The sequence below is a fragment of the Ictalurus furcatus genome, chromosome 6 (assembly GCF_023375685.1).
Source record: "Ictalurus furcatus strain D&B chromosome 6, Billie_1.0, whole genome shotgun sequence".
NCBI classification, from domain to species: domain Eukaryota; kingdom Metazoa; phylum Chordata; class Actinopteri; order Siluriformes; family Ictaluridae; genus Ictalurus; species Ictalurus furcatus.
Window position 1 is genome coordinate 15,757,190 of NC_071260.1, and position 26,937 is coordinate 15,784,126.

At 37.5% G+C, this 26,937-nt stretch overlaps 1 protein-coding gene across 1 annotated transcript in view; it reads right to left on the reverse strand.

Annotated features, from left to right (window-relative positions):
• The window catches only part of gli2a (GLI family zinc finger 2a), a 71,743-nt gene that overhangs the window by 33,248 nt on the left and 11,558 nt on the right, over positions 1 to 26,937 (reverse strand). The window contains exon 2 of the mRNA XM_053626726.1: positions 25,783 to 25,913. Coding sequence (XP_053482701.1) covers positions 25,783 to 25,897 — 115 coding nt within the window. The 5' untranslated portion in view covers positions 25,898 to 25,913. The remainder of the gene's footprint in view (positions 1 to 25,782; positions 25,914 to 26,937) is intronic.

Below are 26,937 nucleotides of genomic sequence, written 5' to 3' on the forward strand. Positions count from 1 at the left end.
GAAGCTGTGAGGTGGCAGTACTATTCGCTGCACCATCATGCCACCCCTCCATTATTTCAGAAATGAGAAAACCAGACTACACACACATTCCATCATGAAGGGAGGGACGGCATATTCAGACTGTTATTCAGAAAAGCCGTACTCATTTCCCTTAGCTGTGAATCTAAGCAGCCGACCTCCAGCTCTTGCACACATCCATGTAAAAGAAGAGGCAATTTTTCTAGGCCTCATTCCAGTCTACAATAAAATTCTTAAGGTGTCACAAATGTTAGTAAGTCAGTTACAACCTGAGAACTGAGTGCATGGGGGAAGGTCTGTGATCACTATCTCATTGGGGGTAGAGCAGTAAGGAGCAGGCCTCTTTCAGCAGCCTGTATGAGTCAACGTTCCAGACCTATCACTATCCTCCAAGTCATAAGATTGACTCTGAAACCTGCATGATTTTAAAGGTTTTAAAACACTTTAGGTGATCTGCTTTGTTTCTTGTTTCTCTTATCCTGTGGTTTCCTGGATACCTTTTGACTTATAAAGCACGATTAATTAATCATTAAGTTACAGATTCATAGAAAAAATATACAATACAGCTGATCTACATTCAGTTTAAGCATCTGTACTTTGTAAAATCTGCTCTAGAACAATTATTAATTATTTTTTAGGCAACGGTAATTGAATACTACTGACAGGCAAGCAAAATAACAGTAATTGCATAGCATCTCTTGAACATATAAAAATGTGTATTAAAAATCTCCCTTATAAAGATGAGAAACCTCCGAGATCTTTCAGGGTCTGTTTGGATATGTTTTTTTTTTTTCTTCTCTGTCCTTGGTGAGTTGGAAGTAAGAGAGACATTCTTATGCCTAGTACAGAGACCAGGATAATGAGCCTCTCAGTTAGGGCTTTTGGGAGAAAGAGTATGTGCATGCATAACATCTTCATTCATGCTCTGGTCCATGTGTGGCACATTAGTGTGTGAGTTAGTCATGTGAAGCACATGGGAGGTGGCTTTCAGGGATGTCTGTGTCATTAATAATGATGGAAGCTAGTACTGGAGAGTGTGCATGTGCTTTTCTTGCTCTCTCTCAACAAATGCAGCTTGTCTGACTCTTACAGAGCACTGACAGCCTGGAATCCTTCCATTAAATAAATGTCTCCTAACATCACAATGTCACATCAATGATTACATGTTTTTCTTTGTTAAACAACAAATCTTTTAAAAATCATATTAGTACTTTATTTACTATTAGTCTTAGATTATGTGGAGTGTCTGCCGTACAAAATAGAAACTATATAGAAACAATAACATATTAGAATGAGCACATTAATATAAACCTATCATTCATGATCCTGCCAGAACTACTGTCCGAGTTTTACGGTTATACAAAAATAATGAACACCTTCTGACAAATGACGTTTAGACTTCAATGTTTCTGAGGTATAAAAGGCTACAACCACTGTTATACACTTGGGCTGGATGTCTGAAAATCTCACTGGATTAACAAATTACACATGATCACAGTGGAAATCCATGTTTATAATAATCTTAAATGAGCACAAATTCACTCAACTAGTGAACGAAAAAACACAAATGAATGCTACAGTGCAGCATGCAGTGTTGCTCCTGGGCTTAATCTGCAACTTGAGGTACCTGATTTGTGTCCATTATTGGTTATGACTTTAAATGTATTACCTTTATTCTGTTCTGTATTCAGATGCACATGTAAATTGCACAAGATGCACGGCATAGCGAATATCTGAATACTGGTTTGAGTTTTTAAATTTAAATGGTGCCTTAAATGGTTAACTGAGAATTCAAATATCCATGCACATCCCAAATGCAAACAGCATAAAGTCAGTGACAATCATTTTGGGTAAACCACAATACAAGATGCATAACTTCATGAGGAGAGAGCAGATAAGAAGTGATACTGAAAAATGACTGAACAATGAGCTGCAGAGTAGTGGCAAGCTGATATGCCTACTCTATCACAGATAACGCTATTGTTTTTGTCCCAACAAAGAAAAGTAGGGGGCCTATAATCTACAGATTTTACAAGTGAAATCATATAGTTATACAGTCTTGTTCCCCATGGTGTACAGCTCTATCATCCACACAACTCATCATCTTTGCTGTACAGGCAGGTATATTAGTAGGGCTGCAACAACTAATATTGATAATAATCAATATTTAAAATAATCGACAACGAATTTAATTATGGATTAGTTGGCTCTGTGACGTCACTGTGGATAACCTCCGTCAGTGACATCACTTCACAATGGTGAAAAACGCATTTGTATGGATAAAACACATCTGAAAAACAGTGGAGGTCACAAATTGTACAATACAACTTGTCCAAAACGTGAGAATGTTTTATATTAAGCACTTCAAACAAACTCGTAAGTGTATTAACGTGGCTTGTCGTGTTAGATACTGTGACAGATGCATGTGCTGTTTAATGTGTTCCAGACATATTTTCTTCAGTGCAGAAATGATACTTTTACCTTCATATCCATATCTGTAAATGTTAGAAATTCACACCAGTATTTCCATTTTACATAAAGCCTCGTCCTGACAGCGAGCAAGTCTCCATTAATCTTCACTCAATGAGCGCGAGTCCACGTGTACACGTCAATCAAAGAGCGCGCAATAGAAAGGAAGCGCAATAACTCTGACTAGAATATTCATTCTGATCAAATATGTTGTTTGATGCTATATTTAGAAACAAAAGTAATTGTGTTTTGTATGAGAGCAGTAACTGTAATAGGATTATAACATGTAATTGTATATAAATGTAAGAAGTGTCATACATTTACAGAATAAAGGAACATGTTACTGTGTTGAGATGAGTGAATGTGTGTGTTACTGCAGAACATTCAACCTCTTACCAGATAACACTTAGTTTGTGCTTTTGTTTATCTTTTTTTTTTCCTTTTTTTTTTTATAGCATTTTTAATATCGTGATTAACTTCTGCTTTAAAGCTTGTGGACAATCAGTTGTTTTTTTGTTTTCAAAATATAATGTTAATATATTTTTTTTAATCCTTTGCACAATGTATAGCATAGCCCACATAGATACATTTAATACCTTTTCATAGCCTTCACTTTACACAGTGTTTGAAGGACAACATTGGGCAGAATGTGCCATAATATGTATGATTTTTTAAATAATGAAAATAAAAACTGGCCTTTCAACCCAAATAATCAATTAATCAAAGACATCATCGATAGATGAATTGATCATCAAAATAATCTTTAGTTGCAGCCCTATATATTAGTATTGTCTGTAACTCTTATATGTCAAAACATATCACCAGAGGATTAACCAGAGGTTATTTCACCTAAACCGGCTTAACAGAAGTACAATTATCTAAGCATACCGTACTAATGTTCATGACAGCAAGTGGTGGGAAAATGCTAGTTCTGTGAATTTGGGACTGTTGCCAGCAAGAACCTAGTTTCCTTGTGTTTCTTCTCATATTATTGTCACATTAAAATGATTATTTCAGTTCCCCATATCAATAGCCCATATGTGCAAAACATCCTGTCAGGGCAATCGTGAGAACCAGCCAGACTTTTTGTAACAGGATTAAGTCAGGATCTGATCTCCTTTTAAAGACAATTCCAGGTGGCAGACATTAACATGGGGTGCTCTGAATCTCAAAGCACAGGAAAAACATTCACTTTTCATGTCCAAACGAAGCCGAGAGCAGCTTTGTGGTGAGAGAAGCTCATCCTCAGAGGAAGCACTCAAGAACAATAATAATATCCTGAGAGGCCAGGCAGCGGCAGTGTAATTAAAAAAGCTTTTCTGTCTTGCTCCAGGAACAAGGAGGGAGTAAGCAAGGGGGAGTCAACTCAGACAGGAAATTCCAACAGAATAAACTGGCAAGGAGCCTAACAACACAGCCCGATGCCAACTACTATACACTACGTCTCCAAGCTGCCTTGAGTCCTGGGAAGCCACAGGCCAAATGGTAGCCTCTTCCAGCCTTAGGCATTCCTAGTAGCTATTTGTTTCCAACTTCTTTTGAACACTATATGTTATGTATAACACTTGTTGTCCTGTATCCACTTACAACAGCCTACAATTCGTAAGAGGTTGAAGATGTTTAGTATTGATGTTTTTCCCACAGGTGGCAGCAGAAGGATCATAGGATTAAGGGGAGTGAATTAAAAACTGCTTCTAGGAATAAAAGGACGTATTAAGTAAATTACTTTTCATTTAACGCCCATAGAGACTACTAAAATGATACTATTCATATTATAGTACTTTTGAGAAAAGCTGTGTGGATTTGTTTATACTACACCAAACATAAAAAAGCATCTGTGTTTTAGGTACCTGATTTCTATTTAAACCAGATCCTATCAATTTTAACCTAAGAGTAAACACTGCCCATTAAATACAATTTTGTTGTAGTTGCAGGTGGGCATGTAGTCCAAATCAGGCCTCACATGTGATATGCTGTACATATTAAGAAATTTATCACAAGCAAGGAAATCTTAATTGCTTATGGTATCTTATAAGGCACTCATCAAAATAAGCCCTGTTCCACATGGTTGGTCAACAACCAACACCACAATGCACAAAGTGATTTAGTGATTGTCAATAAGCAGTGACTAGTTTAGCTCCAGTCCTGGCTTTGTTTATGGGTCCTTGTCATACATACAGTAGCTCCAGATGTGGAGGATCCTCAGCAGACCTGTAAACCTTTCCTGTTAATGTTTACGAAACTGGACCCTGCTGGCTTTTCTCTGGCAGTCTGAATCCATGTCAAACACCAGGCCAGATACATACAATTGCTTACACAATTTCCAGCAAGCTGCTGGCCCTCATAATGTCACGCAGATCTGAGTGAGTTTTAATAGCTCTCTTAATTAGCTTTAGGCAACATAAGCTATTCGTAATGAGCAGCTGTGCGATAGTGTCACTTGCTAATAAGCCAAATGTATCATAGCAAACAACAAGGCCTCATTGTCTGGCATTTCTGACTTGTATGCTTAACTGCATGTTAACATGCTATTGACATAACCATGGTGCGAACAAAATGCCAAGTGTTTTCCATAAGAATAATTACATATATGACTTAACACGCTTACATATGCACTAAATCATTACTGATTATTAAGCGCATGTTTATACTTCTGGGCTTTTTAAGATCAAGTAAACTTTTTGTTCAATTAGGCACTGAGTCTGTATGAATTACAGTGTCTGTCTAGTAGATGAATGTCTATTAAAGACAATACACTATAATTTTTTAGTGTTTAAGTGGACCTAGCTTCTGGTTAACAATGAAATGTGTGATTCCTTTTTTTTCTGCTGTGATTTTCTGCTACTCATGAGCCATCAGTCTTCACTGTAAGGACATTCATCAAAACTGTATTAATTGTGGCATAATCTTCATGAGAATTTTCTTTACTTGACTATTACAGCTAAAATAAAAGAAGTGCTTGGACACAATGGATGTCCAAACATCCTTGCATCCTTGTCTTAGTCACTGCTATCTCAGCACTAGGTGCACTATAAAGCTTTATAATGGGAAGAATAGCTTTAGAGGAAGTACTCTTTCAGATTGACAAAGCATGCCAATTCATCTAAGGAAATCCCAGCTGGAGGTCACCCTGTGTTGAAATTCTGATGTCCCAGGACGTTGGGGAGATAAAAAACAAAAATATTGCTCTATAGGCTATATTCTGTGATAAAATATGGTCAGGTCAATGAGCCGTTTACATAAAACAGCACACAACCATATAGAGTAAACCTGGATCTGGCTCCAGCTTCAGTGAGTTTTCAGGGAAGGGTTTGCTTTAAAAGCACAAACTAAAACCAGCTGTAGATGTACAAGGTAATTTGCCTTGTGGGTGCCATTCCTGGGGTAAGAATTTAGACAGACTTCCTTGTTTGGGTACCCATCCTCTGTTTTTTTACAGGGAGATCACCTATATCGCCATACGGTTTGCAGTTATGTGTTCTTAATAAAACAAGGGCTTGGCTACTCTTGTTTTTTTTTATTTTTTTTTTTATTCTACTACACACAGCTGTAATAATTTTTTAATTTTATTTCATAGGATCCGGAACATACTTAGAGCTAACATTCATTATGCAGGTCCCTAGGCTACTAAGGCCTTGTCACAATGTCACTGAAAAGAAGATCCCTCATTAAAATGTTTTGATGATGACAAATCAATAGATACCTGTTTAGTACTTACTATATTGTTTGTCCTATATACTCCCAACTACCAATTGCAGAAATTATTTGATGAACTAATAGGATGATTTATTGTGTGTTTTCATTGCTAAAACATTTACAACCCAGTGTGGTGCTGCCAGCCTTGAACCGACTGGACACATAGATAAGAAGGTCGAAGGAAACATTACCCCGCAACTCTTGTTTTTCCAAAGGAAGAAAAGATTATGCTCTTAATTAGTGCTTCCAAAGGGAAAGCTCAATTTATGTGATAGCAACAAAGAGAAGGGGGATGGGGAAGGAAGATGTCCAACAGTCTGGTATGGGGGCCCCCTATTACAGAGGGGAAAGGGGGGTAGGAGGCTGAGGAGATGTTTCTTTCCAACAATAGGGGTGTGATCCCCCTTTATGGTGATTCAGAGTACACTGGAGGAGGCTCTAACTCTCAGCATGACCCATGAGTAAGGGGTCATGGAGGTAATGCCTACATCAAACGTATTCTTCCCCTACACAGCAGTGTTGGCCCTATTGAAAAAACGATAAACAGCTTCAGTCAGCAGTATGGAGAGGGGGACAAGTTAGAACTAAAGGCTAAAGAGGAAAGCAAGTGGGGGAGAGTCAACAGTGGCATGAATTAAAATGCAAACTTCAGGAACTGGCAAGCAAACAAGCACTACGACTGTTTTTCTTCTCTAGAGTGGAGTGGAATTGCAGCAGTGTTAGTCCTTCAGCTGAGGGTCTTAGAACAAGAAACTGTTTTTCCACGTGCCATTCAAACAACTTGTAAAAAAGGATTCATGGGTAATACGTGATAGATCATCCCCCAATTACTTCAACCCTGGATCATTTGATGTCTAATGGTGGATGATGTTCATGTTTGCCAGCTGTCTAGGAAACAAAATGACAACAAAAACATTCCTCATACCTCAAATGCGATCTGTCATAGAGCACAATGGTCAAATAGCCTTTCTATGGGCCAAATCTGCTGCTTGAATGAGTGCTTAGGAGCACTGCTGCATTCAGTTCAGCTCTAGAAAATACTAGAGTTGACCTTGCTATTTTGAACATCAGTGATTTGTCAAAAGTAAGCTTTATAGAATAAACAACCCTCCTGCCAGCTAAAAACCTGTGTTTTGGTAACAAATTATTACTAATGCTTATTTTATTATCATAGGCAAGACGGCACACCTGGCAAAGTGGAAAGTTTCTGTAATGCTTTTACAGCATCATGGAAACCTATTCTGTAGATGTTTATAGTGGCAAGTGAGAGATTGCACTTAGTGAGAGTAAGCCACTTGCCACATGAAGCTGGTTTAATAAGCTACATTAATGTTAACAACATGTTTGTGTGACAAAACAAAACAATATAGAATGATACAACTTTGATTTTTTTCATATTTCTGTGTTTGCATTGTGCTGAAATGACATAACCATCAAACCAATTGTGTGCCACTTCTGTTATTTTAAATCATGATCATGTTTCCTGCAGTGGGATTAAAACACAAACCCGGAATTTGTACACTGTCTGTGTGTAATGTTGGGAAATATTTAGTTCCTCAAAAGCTTCTGGGACTTGATAAATGGCTCTGATTGTAGGGCTCCTGCTCCTGGCTTGAATGATGGTTATGAAGCTGTGTTGTTTCTTACAGGTTTTTATTTTTTTTGCATAAATACAATGTTGACCTAAAGGATTTTAAACCAGCTGTGTGGCCATGAGCACAAAGCACAATTTCATGCATCAGGTTTACCTTTGCTGCTTGCCCTGAGCAAAAATCCACAAGAACCATACAAAATAAACTGCATTTGACTATCAATGTTCAGTATGTAATTTTTTGGGCTTCAGAATTGTTCTGTGTGTCACATCATCTTTACGGTTGCTGGCTTGACATTGCCAATGGAAGCATTACAATAGAAATGCCCCAGGATTTCTTTAGTAAAAGGGTCTTTAATGAAAAGACTAATATTGTTTCTGAGTAGCTGAGTAAGCCTTGAAGAGCAATTGTCAGATCTTTGAGTTTTGCAATAAATCATGTTAAAATTTGTAAATGGTCTGCACTTATATAGCACCTTTTAACCTTTGTGGTTCTACAAAGTGTTTTATACTGTTTCTCATTCACCCATTCACACACCAATGGCATCAGAACTATCATGCAAGGCGCTAGCTTGCCATCGGGAGCAACTTGGGATTCAGTGTCTTGCCCAAGGATGTGGAGGCTCGGCACGGGAATCACCAACCCTATGATTAGTGGACTACCCACGCTACCACCTGAGCCACATCACTGCAAGGTGTGGAAGGCATGTCCTCTCTAGTTCCCCTGTACTGTTGAAAAACTATTTTGCTATGTCATCACACTTCCGCCACTGTTCCTATTTTAGGAACTATCCTGTTTACTCTGTTTTGCCCACAGTGTTGGTGTATGGGTACATCCTGCAAAGATTCTTTCCAGTTAGGTTTCACCTCTGACCCAGCTTCCTTGGACCTTTTGTTCTCCTGAATTCAGATGTACACAGTTGCCACAGTGTCATTGTTAATAGTTTTTTTGTCTATGTTGTTTTTTAAAACAACTTGTTTCCTTTATGTTTGTCAGAATGCATTTCAAACATTTACAAACATCCTGGTTCCTGTAAAAGTAACCAAGTAGCCAAGAAACAATGATTAAAAAGCATTATTGAAAGTAAATCAATAATAACAAATGTAAAACATTTAGATTTCTGATAGCAAATTACAGGCAAATTAACAATTGAATTAATTTGACTAATAAATCTGAGTAATTCATGTATTTCAAATGCATTCAACATTCAAAAACACAATTAAATTAGGAATTAGACAGTTGTAATATTTATTTACCTCAGAAATGTTTGTTGCTGTTAAAAATGTTCAATACAAAAAGCCATAATATCTCAGAGGCAACTACTTTGCCCATTCCCCATACTTTGCATCAATCTAAACTTTCACTTCACAACCAATATTTTAGCTGCATTTTTTATTAGCCTCAATGGTTTTCTGACACAAACTGATATTATGGTATATGGTATTATATTCAGAATTTATATATTTCTGTAAAGCTGCTTTGGGACAATGTCAATTGCTAAAAGCGCTATACAAATAAAACTTGAATTGAATTATGGTAACTGAGGTGAACCCAGGTTACGGGACATTCAGTAAAGATGCCAGAACTCCCCTTACCTCTGAAACCGCATTATGTTTGGGAACTTTCAGACAGTATGCAACTTCAGAATTTAACTGGCTGTGATGCAGGTATGAAAGAAAATAAACAGAGAGCTATGAGTAACACGTAGCTTTTTTCAACTTCATAACAGTGCTAGACGTGTTAGTCTGCATGTCCCTCTTGATTAAAATCTTTACATTTGAAGACCAGCACGGGACCAAGATCAACGTCTGTAGCCTTAGATTTTTCCAAGCTCAGGCATTTACAGTACACACAGCAGTGTCTGTTTTTTAGAAACAGATGACCAAAGAATACTGCATTTGAACCAGAAAGAGTAGTGCAGACAAAAATATTTAATAGTATAAGTTACATGCTATAGATGGGTTACAAATTAAAAGAAAAATACAACTTAAGGTGTCTTAGTAACGTATATAATTTATATTATTCTGATAATCAAACCATTCAGTGAGCCCTTGTGCCCTGTGAATGGGACAGAGTTATCTTGGAAGAGACCAGTCCCATCACAATGAAGATCATTGGCTGCCCTCTCCCCTCCCTGATGGATATTTACACCTCCCGTTGCCTCAGCAGAGGAAAAACCATCATTAAGGACAGCTCTCACCCTGGCTCTGATCTGTTTAATCTGTTGGAGACGTTACAGGTGCATCAGAACAAGGACTAATAGATTTAAGAATAGTTTTTTCCCCAAAGCTATAACCATTCTAAACACATACATGTACTGATTTCACAGTATAGGTATATAGTGTCTCAGAACTGTGCATTTTATGGAATCCCCCCCACCCCCCGGCACTATTTATTACTTATTTATTATTTATTTACTTATTTCGTGTTGTATTTTTTTTTTATTTTATTTTATTTTATTCTATCTTGTTTATTTATGTACATGTTGGCATGGAACAAAAAGGAGTGGCTCTTAATTTCATTGTACATGTGTATAGTGACAATAAAAGGCATTCAATTCAATTCAATACAAATGCTTTATCATAGGATACAGGTGATCAGTCAGAAGAACTTTGAATTGGTTTGCAGTGCCTCTTACCTCTAAGAGCATGACTGGACACAAACCATACAGCATAACAGACCATACCACAGGCTTTGCCTTTAATCTGTCACCTGTACATCTGTCATCTGTACATGTTCATTACTGTTCATTTTGTTTAGTACATATGTTTCAGCATAGAAATGCACTCCAAAAACATCATGTACTTAGACTGTAACTAAATCCACTATGCTATTGTTCACACACTTGTTTAAGTCCTCTTGGTGCTCTTGTAAATATTGTCTGACGAGCAGAGGCATGCTTCTGTCTGGCCCTCAGAGTGCAGAGGGCAATATTTATCTTAGCACAAGCTGCTAGAGAAGACTGAAAAGAAGCACAAGAGGTCTATGTAAACACTTCAGAGGGATCCAAAATGACCTTGCAACAATTTACTGAAAAGTACCAGACCAGCAAGTCACCTCTGATTCAACAGCATTATGCTAACTGCATATCAGACCAAAGCAGGCAAACATCATACTGTGAATTGAATGACTAGAGAAGTAGGGACTAAGGGGGAAATGCCGTATTATACCCCCTTTTCACTGTAGTGCCAAAGAGTTGCCATAGAATTCACACAGATCTGTGTTGTTTTGCTCTGGTGTGCTGCTAAATTGGGAGAATAACTATAGTGACAATAGGAAGAAACAGCAAGTCAGCCATGTTATCATAAGTCAATAGTCATCACTCAACATTTTGATGATTCATGATATGGAGGATTTTAAACTATATGAGTTTTTTTGCACTGGGCAAAACAACATTTTATTCTCTGACCAAAACACCGTCATAAGTTGAGTTAAAAAATACACTAAGAGGAAATAAAATATGCTGGTGTTGGGCATCACAAAAGTGATGTAAATGTAAAATAAAAATGAGTGATTACCCATATCATTAATACATTGGTGCAGCTTGCATGTGCTCTGTGTCCATGTGCACAGGCCAGTCTTTCTCTGTGTTCAGAACCATTTGGCCCTACAGTGAAAAAGAGGCTTTTGCTGTGGTGGTAAGATTGTTAGTAGGACATACTTGAGATTGCTACCACATAGTCAAGACATCTATTATTATTACATTCATAAACAGTTTTTGTTTATAATGTTTTGTAATTTTTTGTAACGATATGCACTCTACTAATTGCCTTCCAATCTATTACTTACACTTTGCAAAAAAAATATTAATAGTTGTGAACTCTGAAATCTGTCATCTTAATATCATTTTGTCTAACCTCCTTTTAGCTGTCAAAATGAAGAACATACTTAAGAGTGTCCACCTGTCAGTGCCCATTATATCTGCTCATTGCAATGACAATGAAATAAAATTATGATTGAAAATTGCCATCAATTATGAGGGTGAAGGTGAGAAACATAAAAGCTGTGTGATTTGAATGTCTGAAACAGGTGGAGATTGAGAGCTCCTCTAGTTGAATAGTTGCAGGCTGACAGTGAGGAAGAGTTCTACAATGATCTCTGTCTCATTTAAGAGGAGGGTCATTAGCACAAATAATACAGACATCACTTTAGACACTTTAATATGGTAATTAGGCCATTAATGGCAGCCAAACTTATTCTAAAGAGGAATGACTGTAGCAGAAAAGTATGTGCTCTTAGCTTTTAGAATGGAAGGTATATCTCGGCTTGGTGAGCATCTACTGAAGAATTTGAATCAGATAACTAAAGTCTGTCTGCCACTTTCCCATGCTCAGATAAAGTCTTTTACTGGATGTTCTGTAGTTATAAAAGTATCACTGATAACTCAGCTAAGGAAAATATGTGAGATATCGGTGTCTTATGATAGCAGATGATTTATATTTTTGAAAACCAGTCCTCAGACCTATACTCAGCAGAAAAAGAAACGTCCCTTTTTCAGGAGACTTATTTTGTATTTTAAAGATCATTTTGTAAGAAAGAGACCTTTCTACTGACTCTGAAAAACACCAGAAGAAAGATGCCGAGGGTGTGGCCAGAACAATAAACTGCAATGTCTGTAATCTAAGACGCCCAAGACAGTGCTACAGGGAGACAGGAAGGACCAGATACTGACTGTTACTTTTGATATTGAACCCCCCTTTGTTCAGGGACTCATTATTCCATTTCTGTTCATCAAATGTCTGTGAAAGTTTATGTCTCAGTTGTTGAATCTTTTTATGTCAATGCAAATATTTACACATGTTAAGAAATTTGCTGGAAATAAAAGCAGTTGAATGTGAGAGGATGTTTCTTTTTTTTTGCTGAGTATATGTGGCCAAGAACCACCTACTTTCACAGAAAGAGGCAAATTAATTGCCATGGCAAATGACCAACCACAGACTTTTTCCTGCAACCCGGTGGCAAACATGCAAGATCTCATATACAGTATCATTTACTCACCACTGAGTTCTTCACACAAACGCCTTTAATATGTTCCATGAACTTTTTTCAGTCCAATGACTATGTCTTGCTCAGAAAAGCTCTGATTTGTGGTGTTCTCCCTCTGGAAACTGGCACAAAAGTGTGTATACATGGAAGTGTGGAGAGCCAGATTGCAACCTTCCAGATCTTGATGGTTGTGGCTTCAAGAAGAAACGTCTACAAAAGCTATCAGACACTCCATATCCTGTGGGTGGAGCATCTGAGGCTGAGACTAGATTATTTTAAAACTACGGACCTGTCAGTTCTCAGTAAAACAGTTCATCTTTCTACAGATCCCGAAGACCTTTTCTTAGTCATAGTTAAGAAAAGAAAAGAAATTACTTCGGAAGTACTTCTGAGTTGGTCGTCAGGCCCATGTGTAAATAACTACCAGAGGTCTGCGGTCCCTCTTAATGAGATATTCCAATGGATATCCAGCAGGGTTATAGGTTTTATCAGACAAAGGTTAGTATATTTCAATATGAATTTGGTTGTGGTATGAATGTGTATGTGTTACTGTAGCAATAATAGCAGTAAATTATGTGATAACAGATACTTAGACTAACCTACAGCATATTACTACAGATATCAAATGTAAATCACACAGAATGATAAACCAACATCTGGTCTTTTTACCTTTCTGATAGGAACAACATGGAGTTAAACAGGACAAGACCTACCAGCAATCTGATTAAAAAGCATTTGTACTTTCCTTCAAAATAATCTCAAAGCTCAGTGAAATTTAACAATCGACATTTCCATGATGAAGACACACATGTGCCACAGATGTGTCCGGATTCAGTTTAGTCTCCTTGATGGTAATTAGTATCATATGGTGCCCTTTGTCAAAATACTTTGCTTCCCAAAATTGAACAAGGCTCTGCATAAATAATGTCAGTGTGTGCCTATTTTAGTTGTACTTACAGGTCTGATGTGGTGGATGTGAATTATCACAAAAATAAACCGTTGATGAAAGATTATGTTGCTGGTCTTGTCAATAAGTATATGCTAATATAAACTGTGATATCTGATGCTTGGAAACAATGCAGTATTCATTTTGACACATAACTGAATCATCTGACAGTTCAACCTTTGACAGCAAAGCAGCCTAAAATGACTATATGGTCTTGTATGCTGTCACATACTGCTTGAAGTATAAACATGAACATGATTCGAAGATCTTCATCATTATTACAAAGACACATGGGATGTGGTTGTAAATATGTAATCTTTTGTCTGGGTCAAATGAAAGCTGTGCAGGAAGTTTGTTTATGTAGAACACAGCATATGGTTCTCTTATTCTTACTAACCCCCACACTGAAAGTATGTATGAGAGTGTGTTTTGAAACGTAAGGCATTGGGTAAACATTTTAAATTTTGAAAAATCTGCTTCATTGCAGTCATCGTAAACGTCACAGGAACTATTATGCATGCTGTGCCTAACGTGAAGGTTGTCAGGCTTGTATTATTTCTTCTGTCTGAGTACATTTTCATTAGGAATTACATGGCAATTTTACTGTCTCACAGCATTTGACAAGCTGTCATGTCAAATTTGCCTGAAGTGTCAAACGTGAGCTACACAGATTCAGACCAACACACAAACTATTTAGGATGAAATATGGTCTGCATTTCCACAGCTAGGGTATGCCCAATGCAACAACATTTCTGTCTTACTCAGAGTTCTGACACAAAGATTATCCGTAAATGACAAATGCATAAATTTATTGCTTTGCGTTGAATGTTTGACCCTTGAGATTTCTTTTAAATCCTGGCAGTAATGTGGATATTCAAAAGTAGCCAGGTTTCACAAAACTAAAAAGAATCCTCAAACACATTTATATAAGATCTTCTTAGCAATACACCAGAAAATAAGGAAAATTGACTTGGGTGTCTGGAAGCATTTCCTTTGGTTGCAAAGTTAAATTCCACAGGAATACACTGTGCCACTTTAAACCAATTGGAACTCCCGTAAAAATCTATCTGTCAACATAAAGAATGGGAAAATCAAAACAGTGGAAGCAGATCTCTGTCTGGCAACCACACTAAAGCCTGTGGGATACTATATACAGCATTAGGGCTACCAAATCAGATAAGACAAAGCATATTTGTTTTCAGATTCAACATCACAATTCAGTTGATGAATGATAACTTCTCAGTCAACACTGTCCCTCCTTTGGATTTTGTTATTTGGTGACTGGGCAGAGTAAGAGACTAGCTGTATTTTTTCATGGGAAAAAAATATGAGAAACTCTCAAGCTCTAAGAGCAGTGGGTTAAAATCTACAGGCATGTTAGGTGTTGTTTCATGTGGGTGAAAATATGCTCTTTTTTCACTTTGGCCTGCTTTTGGCAGGCCTGGGATGACTCCCTCTGGGCCCAGACGCCTCTGTGTCTCTACCAGCAGGGTGAGGCCCGCCCTGATGGAAGAAAATCTTACCTGAAGCAGAACGCATATTGGCTGCTGCCCAGGCATCTTTAGCTAATGAATACAGAGCGTGCTCCTACCAAACAGCAGGAAAACAGGAATCGGCTGGGAAAAATTAGTGCCGGGGGGGTGGGAGGGCACTAAATATACTATTTTTTGAATTCAAATTAAGAGTCAGTTTATTCAGATTAGAAGACTTAATTTGCCCCAACATCTGTTAAAAAAATTTACTATACTGAACAAAGACCTTTCTGAAAGTGTATTTCAACCACATTTAGCTGTCTGTTGGTCTTCTGCTTCAACCTCATTATTCCAATTTTTAAAATTTTTTTATTTATTTATTTCTTTTTTTTTAATACCAGAAGCAACTAAAGCTTGAGATGGATAACTTTGACCTATTTCACTGCATGGGAGTGGTAGAATGATACAGATTTTCTGTGTGTTTCCACACCCAACAGCTCAAAAACCCAGTGTTGCTTCAGCTGCTAAGCATTAGCAGCAGGATGAGTTAATGGCTGGCTTCAGCCTGGCTGCTAACTACTGAGGGCAAGATATGTTTCCTTAGTAATCAACAATAGAAATATCTTAATCATACACATGTAGACAGTTGCATGATACTAAAAGAAAAGAAACAATAACCATCATTTCTGTGTTTGATTTATCAAACAGTTTGGTATTGGTATTGTATTGAAACAAAAGTAAATGGAAAACTAAACTGCAGACAAAACCAAATTCAAAGGAAATAAGGGACATGGATGGCACTTGTCTAGAGATAGTAAAGAATGCACATATAAAATAAAATTGTTACTAAACAAGTAAGTGCTCCACATTAGCCGATTAATTTCTATTCTTCAGACCTAAAAGAAGTCTTTGAGTTTTAATATGTACATCTGCTTCCCCCATCTCCTCTTCAATATCCCCTAGTGTGTGGTGGGAATTTTAGAGCAAGCATGATCCTTTCATAGAACACAACTGTCTTGAATAATAAGGATTAGGGGGGATTTCACTCTAATGATTTGACCTGTTTTGTGCCAAAACCAACAGTTTGTATAGATGTATAGTATGATGTCAAATTTGCACATGTTTAGCAAACAGAGCCACTTAACTCTAAAAAGCTGTCTAAAGAGATAATCATCACAATCATCATGTCACTACATTGTCAGCTGACAGATTCAGGCCTAATGTCAATGAAGGACCCGAGACTTGCTGCATTATCCTTGTGTTTGTGATGATGTATATGTGGCTCCCTGTCACAGCATGTCATAAATATGGCTTGTATAATTCATTGGTTTCATGCCATCGTCTGAGTCTGTGATAAGATAAGATCCTCCCTAGATCCCCACTAAACTGGAAGGAGCAGAAGTGGGATGAACATGAGAGCTAGGAACAAGTTCGTATCTGCTAGTGTGGTGTGCTGACCTTGCTTCTCTTTGAAGCCCAAGCCAAGAATGCATAGTTTACATTGTGGGAAATTACCTGGGCAACAAAACTGATTTGTCCAGAAGCTTCATATTTGCATAGATTTGCACCTTGTCATCCAGACTGTCCTTGAACCCTGATACCAAAACTCAACAGATACAGCAAAAATGCTTTCCAAGTTTATGATATATAGATACCGCTAACCACAAAAATGTGCAGATATTTTTTGGGTGGCACAGTGGTGCACTGGGTAGCACTGCTGCTTCAGAGCTCCAGGGACCCTGGTTCGATCTTGAGCTCAGGTCACTGTCCCTGTGGAGTTTCCCATATTCTCTCTGTGTTTGCCTGGATTTCTTCCAGGTTCTCCAGTATCCTCCCACTGTCCAAAAACAGGTATGTGGATTGGTTATGCTAAACTGCCCCAGGTGTGAATGGCATCCCATCTGAGGTGAATATTCTTGCCTTGTCCCTAGTGTTACCAGTATAGGCTTCAGACTCCGTTTACTGAAGATGAAGATTAATATGGGTTTTTTTCACACATTATTTTGACATATTCCATTTAATTTTTGATTCCGTTGGCCATATTTCTGAGACTACAGAAATGTGAGTGCCTGGCCACCTCACAGTGTTACTGACTGATCAGACAGAAAGGCAAGAGTAATGAGGATATGTGACACTACACACGCACACACACTCACACACACACACACAAATTATTATTGGCATCTTTCATTTACTTTAATTTTCAATAGGGTATGATCACAGTTGAATGTCATATATTCGTAGCAAAACCCCAGCATGTACCTGAGAGGTTAAATGTGCTTCTGTCAGGAGCAATGTATGAGTAAATGCTCTTGATATACTTTCCGTAAAACCATGGTGGCCATACTGCACACTTCCACTAGGCTTGAAATTAGAGGGTGTATCAGCGTAAAAGCAGACATGAGTTCTAAAAGCAGACATGCGTCTCTGCAGACAGAATGCCAAAATACACTAACTCTCTTCTGTCCAAACAAATCTCAGTTTCTCTTGGGCTTTGACCTCAACTCCATGAAAAACAAGCCTCAATTTGCAGAAACCACAATGCACTACTAAGCACAATACACACATCTTGCGAGGTCACTTTACCACGTTGTGGGCTACACACTGTAAGGCCATGCATGGGCTAGTGCAATAACAGTACCATTAAATTACATTCATTATTTGGCTGAATGACTAAACTTCTTCGTGTTCCAGGGTGACTGTCTTTCCACCTTCAGTTAGGGGATTCCTCTGTTTACACAGTCATCCTTTGCTGTTTATTTTTCTGGTCACACACTTTTCTATAAACCACTGGGGCTATGGAGCATGTGTACAGTAATGACCAGTGCTGTTAGACTGTCCTGTGCTTGTCTTTAACACATGACATTGACGACACAGGCAAGTTTCATGTGGGGCTTGTTAGCAGAAGAATTTCCCTTCAAGTCAAATTTTTGATTTAGTACTAGTATATCACTGATATTTGATATGTTCATTACAGTAGAGCAAGGTTATATTTTTTGAATTACTGCAACAAAAATCAAGAAATGTGTACTGTAACAATATTTGCAATCGGTCTTTAAAAAACCCTTAATCTGATACAGTAATGTGAAAAAATAAGTACACCCCATGGAAATTGTTCGCTTGTTTGACATATTTGATCCGCATATTTTTTGTCATATTTGATCCGCTTTGAAACACTGCCTATTAGTAAAGATGATACACTATCAAATGACACATAAAATTTATATTTTGTAGTAATTTTCACAAAAAACAAAAAACAAACCCCATATCATTCACATAGAAAAAGTAAGTACACCCCAACATTTACCACAGCTTCAAATCCATAAAATTAGAATCAGGTGTTCAAGATTGGGTATCAGTGATTGGAACCTGCTTAGGGAGTGCAGGTGGAACTTGTCTTTTTTAAATCTCTCATATCTAGTGTCTGATGTTCCCTTTGCTATTGAGGTGTTTGGTGTCATTGTGCCAATATCTAATGAGTTCTATAAAGCCTTCAGAAAAAATCATTCCACTGTAAGGAAAATCATCTACATGTGGAGCAGATTTCAAACGAGTGCCAATTAGTCCAGGACTGGCCATTCCAGCAAATTCAGCCCAAGAGCAGACCGTCTGATGCAAAAAGAAGCTCCAAGGATGGCAAAATTTCATCAGAGGATCTGCTAGTCAGTCTTGCAACTGTTGGTGTCAAAGTGCATGCTTCTACATTCAAAAAGAGATTGCACAACTTTGACCTGCACGGGAGGCGTGCCAGGAAAAAGCCTTTGCTGTCTAAAAAGAACATTAAAGCAAGACTACAGTTTGCCAATGAGCATATAGGCAATGTCCAAGCCTTTTGGAACAATGTGCTCTGGACAGACGAATCAAAGATAAAGTTGTTTGGCCACAGTAACAGCAGACAAAAGACAGCTTTTCAGGAGAAGCACCTCATACAACTGTGAAGCACGGTGGTGGAAATATTATGGTTAGGAGTTGCTTCGCTTCCTCAGGGACTGGACAGCTTGCATTCATTGATTCAACTATGAACTCTGCATCATATCAAAGAGTGCTCGAAGATAATGTGAGGCCATCTGTCCAAAAGTTGAAGTTGAACTGAAAGTGGACCTTTCAACAGGATAATGATCCTAAGCACACTAGTTAGTCCACCAAGGAATGGCTCAAAAAGAAGAAATGGAGGGTTATGGAATGGCCTAGTCAAAGACCATATTTGAATCCCATTGAAATGTTGTGGGGGATTTGAAATGGGCAGTACATACAAGAAAAGCCTCAAACATCTTGCAACTGAAAGAATATTGCATGGAAGAGTGTTAAATAATTCCAGTAAGCCTGGTGGACAATTATGCAAAACATCTACAAGTTATTTCTGCTAAAGGGGGCAATAATAGCTTCTGAGGCCAAGGGTGTACTTACTTTTTGTGTGAATTTGTGTGTACTTACTTTTTGTGCACTCCCTAAGCAGGTTCCAATCACTGATACCCAATCTTGAACACCTGATGTATATATGACAAATAGAGGCTTCTTCTTCATTATGTTGAGACTGACAGACCAAGAATGACATGAAGGTGTGAAAGTTTAAACCTACAGTCTCTAGATAAATTTTTTAAAGTGCTGGAATCTTTTGAAGCATTATTTGACCTGCAGGTGTCCTTTTCGGAATGCGTCACTGTGTCTAATTTGGCTGATGGGTGCGTTCATTGGTAATGGCTTATTATATGGAATAGTGAGTGAACCTTGTAGACAATTTCCAAAAGACAAACCCTGAAAAAAATGAATAGTTTAAAGTAAACATGTCAAAAAACAGACAAAATTCCACTTAAACTGACTCAATAATGATTCCAAAGCAATTCTGTGGTCAAATTTTTAAAAATAAAATAAATGAAGTGTGGTCTTTGTTTTTTAAGCATCAGAAGGCAAGGAGGTATAAAAATACCAAAATATTAAACTTTGTAAGTATGTCCTGATTGCTTCATGAAAGTCACTGTAACTCTGTAGTACTTATTTTCCTTTTCTTTCCACTTCTTTGACTTCAGACAAGTTCTACTGGCCTGGCTCTGAGCTGTGGTGTGGGTACTGACTGACACCATGTTTTCATTATGGTGAGCACAGATGTGCCTGTACGTTGGAGACAACACATCTCGCAGTGTCTCGCCTGCACACTAGCTGGCGGAAGTAGTCTATTGACACAAGTTAATGTTTACAACTCCCACACATTTTTCTTCTCTTTTTGACTCTTCAGTTGTTATTATGCCCCATTCCCAACACAAGTACCACCATATTACAATGCTGCTTGAGTGTTGTGTAGCAACAATATAAGACAAGCAGAATTTACTGGTAGGACATATATATTCAAAGATATATTCACACTGCCATCAATATACCTGAAACAAGAGAACATAAGGCTGGTGCATCCACATAAGGAAGAGAAAACAGGAAGGGACTATCCCTGAGTCTGATGCTAGGATTAAACCATGCATGCTGGGAATGGCATGCCTTTAAAAATGAGCGGAAGAAGAAAGGAGTGGGAGAAACGAAGCAGGAATGAAAAGGGGGAGCTGTCTAATCCCCTAAAGCATCCATATATTGCTCCTACTCTTCTCCCACTGCTTGTAAATGGCTTGGAATGTAACATGTTGTCTTTGGACCCCATGTGTGTGGACTTCTCCAGTATGGAGAGATTTATGTGTGCAGACATTGCCTAAAGCGCCCTCATTTTGACTTTTAACTAGAGGCTTTGAAGCAGCAGCAGAGCCTTCTGGCATTAAAATAATATCACAGAGATGTACTTTCATTTCAAAGTAATCTATATATTATATCTTCCTGGGAGTTTCGTTGTATCTCTGTCAGTGCTCAAATGTGTGTGAATATTATTACAACGTGTCTCAAATCAGAATGGGTTCTTCTTCAATCACAAACTTTTTTTCACATGCTTTTTAGTAGTATGTTTTAAAAATCTGCAATATTCTTTAGAAGTTACAAGTTAACTGTACAAATATATTATTCATTATTTCCACTTATTTTAATCTTGGAAATCTGCCACGCAATTTTAAGTTCCAACATCAAAATGTTGGGAAAAAAACACACCAAAACCCATGGGGCTTAATTCAAGTTAACTCTAAGAGGAAATGATGAGGACTTCCCCCATAACCAACCTCATTCTCTATATAGGCCACAACTTTTAACTTTCCTCAAGTGTTAAATAAAGCAGTGCAATATCCCAAACCTCTTGTTCATATTCTTCTGACTACCATATAAACTCTATAATCTTACTCATAGGTACATGGCAAAAAAACAACAACAAAAAACAAAACAAAGTCATCCTTCTGCATTTATTTGCCATATCTAATCTTTAAATCTCTTTTAGCGGTAGCCAGTCCCCCAAATGAAATTTAAGATGAGGAGAGGAGGGGGCAACTTGGAAGGAAAACAAGTTAACTGTTTATAAAAGCCACATGGATTAATCTCTACACAAATCCCTTTAGCTCAGTCATTCACTGGGCCACTGTTGGCCAAAAAGGTAGTGTAGACATGGACTGAACTGAGGGCACAAGTAAAACTCAAGTACAGGTTTTTTTTTTTTTTTGCTATAAGTTCAGTTGACACTCTAACCGAGCACCCCATGCATTTATTACAGTCACAAAGGCTTTACTGCAAACATGGATGAAAGCCAGTGCTATGAATAATGTATATTCTTGGGTCACCTTACAGTTTAGGAGAAATATGCAGCTAGTACCTTTAAAATAAGAATATTTCCCACTCAAAATATATCTGTCCCGTCGAAGAAATCGGTCAGTTCCAGATAGCAGGCAGCTGTACCCCTGACAGGAAGAGAGAACTGGCCTGAGTCAATAGGCCTTCCTGTAATCTCCATCCAAGTCTTCTCAGATATCGGCCATTAGGAGAGACAGTATTGATACACACAGACCACTGTATAGAATTTGTTATATTGACTCTTTCAAGCCAATACCAAGATGAAAAATTTATTTTTGTTGTGTGTGTATGGTGTTCAATTTGGGTGTTATCATGGACAATAGGATTGTTTTCCAGTATTAATTTCTTCAACAACAACAACAACAACAACAAAAACCCAGATATCTGATATTGGTCATCTAAATATCTGCTTATTTAGATGTTGATTCTGATACACACATATTTATAAAATGGAGAAATTGGAATACGATGAACGTATTAACATGACAGGTCTTTATTTCATAACATTTTAGTTTTAGACCAATCATTAAAAGATTGCATTTTAATGACTGAGGTCCATAATTGACAAGCCATGATATTAAATGCTAACACATCCACAGCTTGTGTGACAGTTGAAAACGTACAGATTAAAGTTAAAGCAGCATTGACTATATGTTGTCTATTCACGCTGATGTCAGATTTGAGCCTCAAAACAGTGCGTTTTAACTTGAAGAGTAGAGTGCGTCTTGATTTGGACTGAACCTGTGAAAGACTGCTGTTCTTTGACTGCTTTTCACAGAGCCAAGGAACCACAGTAGTGGAAGGGCCTCATTTAGAGAAAGGGAAGAAGGGAAAAAAACAGAGCATAAATCCCTTTCTCAGGAAGATTAGTGGCTGTCCCTTTAGAGTGGGCTACGGTGGAGCAGCTTTTTTAAGCCACATTTTTCTCTACCAGTGGCCTGACCCTTAGTGCATTCCCCCATCCCCGGGGCCACTTGCCGCATGGCTGAGCAGAGTGCACTCTGCCCCTCCATCTCCAGCCTACCTCTCTGATACTCACCAGGAGAGATAAATTGCCCTAACCAGTATGTCAAAGCACTAGATGGCAACAAATACACCCAACCATTCTACGGAACACCAGCATAGATCTACATGCCAGCTCAGAACTATTTCTTTTTATATATTACTCTTTTGATGTCTTGTCATTGTACAGGAAAACTCACCGGGGTGTAATGTGAGAGGTTGCACAGTGGAGCACTTACACTAATATTACATCACTGAAATTTGATTTACAGTAGTGTCCAGGAATGTGCTGTGATGAAAAGCAATCCTTCAGAGACTACCTCTGAAACCACCACTTTTCTACACCTGTAACTTTCTAACTTCTGCCTTCTTTGAGAACATGCTGGCTTAAGTCATAAACAACTAGATGTGGCGTATCAGCACAAATGCAGATACTGATTCATTAACAAGACACATGCCCTGACACCTAACCATCTGAAAAAGAGCCAATGCTCAATTCTGAGCAAAGTATAACTTCAAACCTAAGTACCTATGACAAAGAATACAGTCTGTGAGATTTTAAGCATGGGGAATGCACAGTACAATGCAGGACACGGGGACTGGAAAAGAAGTAGCAAATTACTAAAAATTGTGCAATACTATCATTTTTCAATTCTGGTACTAGTTAACTTATAGCTGAAGTTCCCACGGAGCAGTACGGACACATCACGCATAATCACGAGAGTTTAGCTTGATGTTAATGCTGTGATCTAAGAGCGTCACCATCGAGACAAGAGAATATCTAGTGTGTTACATTACACAAATATATATTTTAAATATGTCACTGATTTCAAAATGTATCCTCAATATTATTAAAACACACCACCGTTGTATTTTAAAAACTAACATCAACTATGAATTATGTCTTTTATTGTACACCTTAATATTTAGTGAATTATAGAATTAAATTAAAAACTCACTAAATCACTAAAACTAGCTTAGTACTAATTTACACACACATACAGTAAAACCAGCTGTCAGTCGAATTAGGGCTGTACAGAAAGAACACCACAGAACAGAGCTGCAAGTATATGCACACTGCAGTAGATGAATAATGATTGTCAGAACACGTTCACTGCTAACAACTTCAGTTAACAAAATGGATTTGTTATATATATATATATATATATATATATATATATATATATATATATATATATATATATATATATTAAAAAAATTCAGCCTCTTAATGTCAATTTTTATATGATTTATATACAATTCTCTATATACCTTTACATACTGTGTATTTCTTATTCAATAAACAGAAATGTAGATGCCGAACATTTTCAGTTTTCTTTTGCTATTACTATGTGTTTAAAATTATTTTCCATTATCAACTTACATTTTATGAATTTATTAAGACTTTTCCTTACCATATTGTTGCAATACTTAAGGTATCGAGGTAAATATTTTGGAATTCAACTTAACAGTTGCCAACCTATTGCTATTACAAACCTCTTGCTAAGTAAAGTAGGGATTGCATTCTGGCTGTTTAAAGTTAATGCCAGAAAAAACAGCTTGAGAAAACACATCAGATAAAACTATTAAATTAATCATCCTCTTCTGCTATGCTGTTTTTTCAGGGAACAATTAAAAAAAAATATTTATGATCTTAGGTCTAAGATCTACCACAAAAAAAAAATCATGTTGAAAGAAAAGCAAAGAAACCCACACAAATTAACTGGTCCAGCCCAATTAAAAAAAATCATTATTATTCCACCAGTATCCCCTGGCAGGTCTTCATCCCCCGACCCTCCATTAAATGGTAATATTCTAACTTGATCAAGTCTATTATCAGTGTTATCTCTCTCTGGAGCAAGGGGCAAAATAAATACTTTTTAAGCTCCAACACTGGTGCATCAGTAGTGTGTTATCTCATTAAACTCCAGAAGTAAGAAGTCATTCCTTCAATCTCTTTATGGTGAACATATTTAAAACACAAGACTGATGCAGTTTTACCACTATCATTTAAAACTGTTCAGCCCTGCTTTTTGCACCAAATCAAAAAAATGAGTAACTCACAGCTGATGATTCAATTGTCCAGTATTAATTATTTTTTTTAAAAAATAATCATTTATAATATTCATGTTTGTCTTTTGGCTATGGAGAGCCTGTAAAGCAATGTCCTATTTTCATCAGCTTCCTTAACAATTAATGATCGTTGCCTTCTTATGGCAGGCCACCAAGCCCTTCATTAAACAGTAAAATACAAAGATATGAAAAGGCTATTAGCATTTCAAAGGTCTTTTGCCATGCTCGTGTTTGTCAGAGGACTCTGATGGACAGTGTGGACCACTCTTCTACCAGCTGCTAAGTAATTTATAACATTTATCCTCTGGGGGAAAGAACAAGGTCTTTCAACCTCTTTAGTCTGGTTTTTCATCACACATTCACTGACATCTTTTAAACATGTGCTACTTTTTACCTCTTTGGTTTATTCTCTCTTTTTTGCCATTGAATCTAGTGTTAAATTAACAAACCTTTTGGAATGAGCGATGATTCAGCATCCACTAACTGCTAAATTAAAATGGTTACCTCAGCTGTACCAAGTAATAGCTTGTGTTAAAACCTTTGTGGAAGTCTTTCACAGAATTCTCCTTTTTATACAGCTGGTGGGTTTTAGACAAGCTCTGTAGGGCTGGTTTCATTAAAATTGATAACTATGCTTGAAGTCACCTTTAAAGCATTTGATCATCTCCTACTTACAATTTCATGCATGGGTCTGACTCACCTGAAGGTGAACATCATCTGAGCATATCATTTAAGACAGTTCTCTTACTTAATATTGATAGAGCGTAAGCGCGTAGTCAAGGATTTCTGGTGAAATATAGTGTTTTTCAATAAGCTTTCACACCTCGTGACATTGTGCTGGGTGAGGGCTTCTTGGGAAGGTCAGAGAAGCTGCTAGCATCCAGGTCTGAACCCTTGCATTCCTTCTTCTCTGGGGCAGTTCTGGTTGTAGAGTCCATGATGGGAATAGAGAGTCTGAGGATGAGAAGAAAGTACAACTATGTATATTGTATAGTGTCACTGCCATGCTACTGCCTACATATTTGCATGCTCACAATGAGGCAAAAGGTTTATTACATTATGATTAAAAACTATGAGGAGAAAGCGAAAAGTAAGGCGTGACTAGCAATTACCTAAAATTCATGAAGGATTTAAGATATACGTACACAAAACAGTGAAAAGAGAAATGCATCATTATTTCATCAGTACCCGCACCCCATTAACCACCATTAATGTCTATAGTTTAAAGTGGTTACGTAGTCTACTGTAAATACTATACCCAAATAACAAAAATGCACCATAGTGATTATATTAAAATAAAATAAAAAACATACAAAAGGCTTCTCCCCTTGATCTCTGTCAATGCTGCACTCAAATGGCATGCTGAGAGCAGATGACTTGGCAGTGTGCCGCTTGTTTAACTTTGTGGAACCTACAAGATTATCCTTGGTGCAGTGCAAACAAGTGGCGGTCAGGAACTGAAAAGAAGTCCCTCTTTGTAACCTTTCAAGCACTGATTGCATCTATCCATGGTGTTTGCTCTTTAGCTAATCAGCAACTGGCTAAAGAATAGATGTTATCAATGATTTAATTAGTCAAACACTCATGTGCTGTGCTAATATGTGTTGTAGTGAACATCCATAAATTAATGAGAACAATACATAAATAATACCTTCTAAAACGATTTGTATTTTATTAGAATTAAGTGAGGGAAGTGAAGTCACACTGTGTTCTTTTGATCAAGTTTACAAGATGAGTAAAGCAAATATTAACCTACATAAAAGTCAGAAAGGATGCTGTTAACTGGTATGTACGCTAACAAAATTGGGCCTACCGCAGATGGTGAGGCAGTAATTAAATTACACATAAAAGTGCAAAGACTGTCCAAATTGGATGGGATACAAGAATAGTTGCTCACTTTTATAGTGGACTTCACAGTCCTGAACTCCACCGTTTCAATGTGCTAATACAATGTGTAATACAATATGTAAATAAAAAA